Raw genomic sequence first — 7,500 nt, forward strand, 5'->3', positions numbered from 1 at the left:
ACCCGAGTAGAGCCTGCTGCTGATACCTTGCGTGGTGTCGGACACGTTGACGGCCAGCTGTCCACTGAAGGAGTTCACTCCCATCATGCCGTGGGAGGCGGTGTTGCCTAGCGACGGGATCTGGTTGTGGTTTCGGGGAACACTGTAGAGAGCCTCAGCAATGTCAGCTGCTCGCTTTAGGATGATCTCCTACAGACAGACAGAGAGAGACAGACAGAGAGACAGGCAGACAGAGACAGACAGAGAGACAGACAGAGAGACAGGCAGACAGAGACAGGCAGAGAGACAGGCAGACAGACAGGTTTATTGTACGGTCTGATGTCTCTACACTTCTCAGAACAGGAAGTTAAACAGAATCTGTTGACGTCTGTGGCTGTGCTGAAGTTTCACTTTATGTTCATGATCCAGCTCTCACATGACAACTTCATGTTTCTGACTTAAAAACACACATGAAGAGAAAATGTGTCACAACACAGTCTCACACACACACACACACACACACACTGTAATTCTTATGACTAACAGTTGGATTTACACTCGTTTACAACCTTTGTTCAAGGTTACTCTTTAATTCACTAGACCTGTGTGTGTGTGTGTGTGTGTGTGTGCGTGCGTGTGTGTGTGTTACTGTGTGTTTGTGTGTGTGTATGTGTGTGTGTGTTTGGGGTGATTAACTGTGGGCTGAGCAGCGTGTCGGGGAACGTTCAGGAGGTTGGAGTGAATATAAAGTGTTTCGCTGTTTGAGGAGGTTCTGAGTCATAAACCTGCAGGAGGAGCAACGACCTGCTCGCTGAGCACCATGGGAAATTTGTTTACAGTGTTGTTTACAAGAAGGTGAGAAAACTCCTGGACGACCGTTTTCTATGAAGGTCAGTGAAGACTGACTCTGATGTAAACAGAGACATGAAACGTGAACATGCAGCTAACCTCCTGCAGAAACACTGCTGTGATAGAGAGTGTACCACAGGTGTGCAGGTAAACAGCTGCAGACCTTACCTGGTTGTTGTGTGGCATCCCATAGAGTGCCTCCACCAGGTCAGCTGCTCTCTTCAACAGCACCTCCTGCAGGAGAAAAAGGAGGAGCAGACACAATAAGTTACCTCCTGCTGTGTGGATCAGAGTTCACTGTTTGATGAAACAAACAGCAGGTGGAGCTGATTCTACAGTCTCTGCGATTAAACCACCACAGAAGAAGAAGAGGTCGCTCAAAAGGAAACATGTTCACAGTTTGTTTCCTCTTCAGTTAAATGTAAATCTGAAATCTGCATGAAACCAGATGACAAACACAGATTTGTGTTGTTGGTTTGGAGTTTAACATGTAGAGGATCAGGGACAGGGCAGGTGATGGTGCTGGATCATGAAGGTAGAGGATCAGGGACAGGGCAGGTGATGGTGCTGGATCATGAAGGTAGAGGATCAGGGACAGGGCAAGTGATGGTGCTGGATCATGAAGGTAGAGGATCAGGGACAGGGCAGGTGATGGTGCTAGATCATGAAGGTAGAGGATCAGGGACAGGGCAGGTGATGGTGCTGGATCATGAAGGTAGAGGATCAGGGACAGGGCAGGTGATGGTGCTAGATCATGAAGGTAGAGGATCAGGGACAGGGCAGGTGATGGTGCTGGATCATGAAGGTAGAGGATCAGGGACAGGGCAGGTGATGGTGCTAGATCATGAAGGTAGAGGATCAGGGACAGGGCAGGTGATGGTGCTGGATCATGAAGGTAGAGGATCAGGGACAGGGCAGGTGATGGTGCTGGATCATGAAGGTAGAGGATCAGGGACAGGGCAGGTGATGGTGCTGGATCATGAAGGTAGAGGATCAGGGACAGGGCAGGTGATGGTGCTAGATCATGAAGGTAGAGGATCAGGGACAGGGCAGGTGATGGTGCTGGATCATGAAGGTAGAGGATCAGGGACAGGGCAGGTGATGGTGCTAGATCATGAAGGTAGAGGATCAGGGACAGGGCAGGTGATGGTGCTGGATCATGAAGGTAGAGGATCAGGGACAGGGCAGGTGATGGTGCTGGATCATGAAGGTAGAGGATCAGGGACAGGGCAAGTGATGGTGCTGGATCATGAAGGTAGAGGATCAGGGACAGGGCAGGTGATGGTGCTAGATCATGAAGGTAGAGGATCAGGGACAGGGCAGGTGATGGTGCTGGATCATGAAGGTAGAGGATCAGGGACAGGGCAGGTGATGGTGCTAGATCATGAAGGTAGAGGATCAGGGACAGGGCAGGTGATGGTGCTGGATCATGAAGGTAGAGGATCAGGGACAGGGCAGGTGATGGTGCTAGATCATGAAGGTAGAGGATCAGGGACAGGGCAGGTGATGGTGCTGGATCATGAAGGTAGAGGATCAGGGACAGGGCAGGTGATGGTGCTGGATCATGAAGGTAGAGGATCAGGGACAGGGCAGGTGATGGTGCTGGATCATGAAGGTAGAGGATCAGGGACAGGGCAGGTGATGGTGCTAGATCATGAAGGTAGAGGATCAGGGACAGGGCAGGTGATGGTGCTGGATCATGAAGGTAGAGGATCAGGGACAGGGCAGGTGATGGTGCTAGATCATGAAGGTAGAGGATCAGGGACAGGGCAGGTGATGGTGCTGGATCATGAAGGTAGAGGATCAGGGACAGGGCAGGTGATGGTGCTGGATCATGAAGGTAGAGGATCAGGGACAGGGCAGGTGATGGTGCTAGATCATGAAGGTAGAGGATCAGGGACAGGGCAGGTGATGGTGCTAGATCATGAAGGTAGAGGATCAGGGACAGGGCAGGTGATGGTGCTGGATCATGAAGGTAGAGGATCAGGGACAGGGCAGGTGATGGTGTTGGATCATGAAGGTAGAGGATCAGGGACAGGGCAGGTTTGTCTGAGGAAACAGTTGTGTATCATCTGTGTAGAAACAATCACGACCATAAAATCCATGAATCATGTCGATGACAAAATAAGGGGCCCGAGTAGTGAGCCCTGATGATCCCCGGGGCTGACAAGGACAGAGTGGAGTCTGGACTTCTGCTGACCACAGTCCGGATCTGGTCTTATAGAATCCCAGGGTTCAGCCCTGATTACTGAGACTGGACCTGTGACACACTGACTACACTTTATACTACTTCATTAAACAGCTGTCACATGGACCAACATGAACTGAAATCAGGACTATGGATCATTTGTCAGAGTGATTGACAAATGATGACAGATGTACACCACACTGTAATAATAATCTTTAATGTCTAACTAATGATGTAACTCACAGTTTTACCTGTGAAATAAAAGAGTTTGTCCCGCAGGTGCCTGAGCTGCTTCGGTTGCTCAAACAACACACTGAACATGTCTACTCGTATCGAACACACACAGGAGGATTTATATCGTTTATTCTAATCACAGCTCAGTTACACCTCACAGACTGCACACACACACACACACGCACGCTGAGCCTCTTTAACACTGAACCACTTCATTTCAATGATCATTTAGTGTCAAAACACTGCCAGACACCTTTGAGCGTGTGTGTGTAATCAGACAGCAGCACTCTTCATTCAGTCTTTATCTTAATTAAACAGTCAGTTAATCTGCTGCTTTTCAGCACACACTTCCACTCCTCCTACAGTTAACCCCGCCTCCACTCCTCCTACAGTTAACCCCGCCTCCACGCCTCCTACAGTTAACCCCGCCTCCACTCCTCCTACAGTTAAACCCGCCTCCACGCCTCCTACAGTTAACCCCGCCTCCACTCCTCCTACAGTTAACCCCGCCTCCACGCCTCCTACAGTTAACCCCGCCTCCACTCCTCCTACAGTTAACCCCGCCTCCACGCCTCATACAGTTAAACCCGCCTCCACTCCTCCTACAGTTAACCCCGCCTCCACTCCTCCTACAGTTAAACCCGCCTCCACGCCTCCTACAGTTAACCCCGCCTCCACTCCTCCATCCACCCTCTATTACATCACTTCTTCCCCTCATTTATCTTTATACCATGGTCTGGGTGAATGCTGGATTCTGATTGGCTGAAAGGTAGTGAAACTGTTTTCTTTTTTGTTTAATTATTTCTTCTTTGTAGTTTTTTCTTCTTTTATAAATCAGTTTTTTCTTCTTTCTGTTCGTCTGTTTCCCGCCTTTAATCTCTTTCTCTTTTTATTTCCTCTGTCAGAGTTCGTCTCTTTACAAATACATGTTTTCAACCCTTAAACATCGTTAACTCTCAGACTCTGTGTGTGTGTGGGTGTGTGTGTGTGTGTGTGGGTGTCATGTTCACACACTCTGACAGGAAGTCACTTCAATGAAGCGTTCAGCCTCCATCGTCTTTAATCTGCTCGTTTATGCAGAGCGACGTTCAAGTGTGTCTCAGTGTGAGAAGAGACAGACACACACACACGCACACACACACACACACACACACACACACACACACACACACACACACACACACACACACCATGTTCATAATGACAAATGAAAGTCTTATTATTTCAAGTGTTTCATTGTCAGCAGACGAGCAGCTCTCTAACACACACACATTAACAAGGTTACCACGGCGATACAGCTGGAGGTGGGATGTCATCGCTGAGGAGGAAACCAATTATTCTTTTAACCCGACACACACACACACGCACACACACACACACACACACACACACACACACACACACAGCAGGAAATGAAGCTTAATAGAAGGGACATCATGAATAATTAGAACAGCACTCCTCTTTAAACAGCCACACAACTGATCCAACACACAGGTGAGCGTCACCCAGCTGTCTGACATTAAAGCAGCCATGATATGACTAACAGTTATTATTGTTATTATTAGAATTATGATCATCTCTGTTGTTATCAGAATAGTTGTTATGATTTCAAGGAGTCTGTGATTTCTTTCTTTAGACGACAACGCCACAAAACAGCAAAACACAGAACTTATTACTTTTTACAAATCTGATAAGAAAACACTGACAATCATGTGTGTGTGTGTGTGTGTGTGTGTGTGTGTGTGTGTGTGTGTGCGTGTGTTACTGAGTGTGTGTATAAATGCGTAAGAGTGTGTGTGTGCGCCAATCTCCTCTCTTGCCACATGGCTGCACTCGCTGATTACCTGATTTGACTGTTTCAACCTCCCTGTTTGCCAATGGGCTTTACACACACACACACACACACACACACACATACACACTAAACACACGTTCACCTTTTATTCAATCATCTCTTGTATGTGTGTGTGTGTGTTTGTACAATTTAATGCTCTTTCGTGTGTGTGTGTGTGTGTGTGTGTGTGTGTGTGTTAGCTAACAAAGATAAATGTCCTGATGGTTCATTTACATAGAAACAACTTGAACACCTAAAACTGACTCTATCAGTCGTATCTGTGTGATGTCACAGTGCAGGTCTGTGATTGGTCGGTCACATGACCTTTAAGCGCTGGTGTCGGTGGGACTTGGAGGACTCAGAGGACAAACAAACGAGTGAGAAGTTCTGATGCTGTATTTTAGAGATGAATGAGCTGTGACGGACCAACACGTGTTTCACTAAACACGTGGATTTGATTCACCACAAAGACAGAACTCATCCACTGTCACAGCGCCAGTCGTCTCTCTGCTCCTCCTGAAGGACCTGAGTCCTTCCTAAACCACAGGAGGTAAAAGGTCTTGTGTTCTGGTTCTGACCTAGGTCTCCTACCAGAGCCCAGTAACCTCCAAAGGAAGAAACTCGTCTGGCTCCTTTGAACATGAAGAATCAACAGCTCTGCTGGTCTTTGGCTCGCTCGTGTCTGATGTCTTCCCTCAGGTTATGTTCTAACCCATGAATGCGTCTCAGCACTGGAGCCTAGATGTTTCTGGTAAATCCAAAGCTTTGCCTTCATCTCAGGTCTCTCTGAACCACAAAGGTCCGGTTCAAAGTTTACACCTGTGATGCAGCACAGATCCACCGGTCCACTCAGGATCTCTTTTGCCCTCTCTGTTGATCGAGACCTCCAGGAAATCAGAAACTCGCTCCAGGCCGGGCGGCACGAAGAGGTGGCACCCTGGCGGGTCCATCGCCCTCACAGACTGCTTCTAGAGATGTGGAACATGACGCCTGGGTGGAGGCAGAGCAGGTGAAGGAGGTGGAGTGGTGACTCTGGATACCAGTCTGAAACCAGAATCCTGGAGGGGTGCTGGACTTTCACCAGACTCATACAGAAAACTGAATGTTGGTGCTGTGAAGTCCTTGTGTCCTGTCTTGTAAATCTAACATGTTTCTTTTTGGCCAATGAGAGAGAAGAAGGCAGAGCTGCTGACACTTTCCCCAAGAAAAGGTGAAAATTCAAACCTTGAGGCTAAAACACACAGGTACAGTCTCACCTCCAGTTCACTCTGAAGAATGTCTGAATCTGGAGTTCTGAGGATCGGACCTGAGACCGGGGCCGGATTCACGAAGCATTCTTAGGAAAAAAAACGTTTCTTTGTAACTTTAGTATTAAGAAAATATTCCTGAATAAGTTCTCATGTTTTTTTTCCTGAACTTTCGTCTAATATTACTTCATAGGAAAAATCGTGAGAAAACATGAGATTCCTCACAACTTTAAGATGAGCCTACAAATGTCTTAAAACTGTGACAGTGAAAAGCTCAGCGTCTACATTCACTCATATATTATAGACAAGCCACTCAGTGTCAGTTTGACTTGCTTCTCTAACAACAGCTAGCATTTAGTTAAACCTGTATTTAAAGTGTACATCTCATATCAACTAAAGTTAAGCTAGCAAATGTGACAGTTAACATTTTAATAAATGACATTTCAGTTGATTGGCCAAATTTACACACGTACTTTCCTCTCATCTAAGAAGTTTGTGAGTAAGAAAAGAAAGAAGTTTGTACCAAATAAGACTAAAGAACATTCTTAAGAACTTCCTCCTTTTGAGTTTTATCTTCAGAATATGTTTGTGAATCCGGCCCAGGGCAGGATGTCCTTGTTCACACCTCCTCTCTGGATCAACTGGTTCAGATATGAGCTGGACTCTAACATCAGAGGCTTCAGGGCTCCTTCCAGTTTCTGTGGTTGACAGTCGCTCTGCTGCACACCGAGCACAAGGCAGCGTGGGTAATTGAATAAAACCATCACAGATGAATTATTAAAGACGTGCTGGGACAAGGTTTTTATTACTGAGCTGACAGCATGTCGGAGGAGATCACAGGAGGCAGAGGCACTCTGAGACTCAGGAGCCAGGACCTGGACCTGGACTAGGGATAGGGCCAGGGCTAGGGATAGGGCCAGGGCCAGGGCCAGGACCAAGACCAAGACCTGCACCAGAGCAGGACCAGGACAGGACAAGGACCAGGGCTAGGGCCAGGGCCAGGGCCCGGGCCACACACACTCAAACACAGACAGACACACACACACACACACACACGCACACACACACGCACACACACACACACACACACACACACACACACACACACACACACACACACACACACACACACACACAAACACACACACACAGATGCAGCTGATGGTAAT

General features: G+C 47.6%; 1 protein-coding gene across 10 annotated transcripts in view; it reads right to left on the bottom strand.

The window, feature by feature from the left end:
• The window catches only part of ebf3a (EBF transcription factor 3a), a 59,285-nt gene that overhangs the window by 5,505 nt on the left and 46,280 nt on the right, over positions 1-7,500 (bottom strand). For 6 of the 10 annotated variants that reach the window (XM_069663967.1, XM_069663965.1, XM_069663958.1 and 3 more), the window contains 2 exons: positions 997-1,062; positions 27-189 (listed from right to left, as the gene is read on the bottom strand). In XM_069663967.1, coding sequence (XP_069520068.1) covers positions 27-189; positions 997-1,062 — 229 coding nt within the window. Of the gene's footprint in view, positions 1-17; positions 190-996; positions 1,063-7,500 lie in introns of all 10 variants that reach the window. The other 4 variants (XM_069663964.1, XM_069663961.1, XM_069663963.1 and 1 more) reach the window with 1 other exon arrangement.

Source organism: Semicossyphus pulcher, unplaced genomic scaffold (genome assembly GCF_022749685.1).
Source record: "Semicossyphus pulcher isolate SPU_LCO1_2020_fin unplaced genomic scaffold, fSemPul1.0.p SCAF_16, whole genome shotgun sequence".
NCBI lineage: Eukaryota > Metazoa > Chordata > Actinopteri > Labriformes > Labridae > Semicossyphus > Semicossyphus pulcher.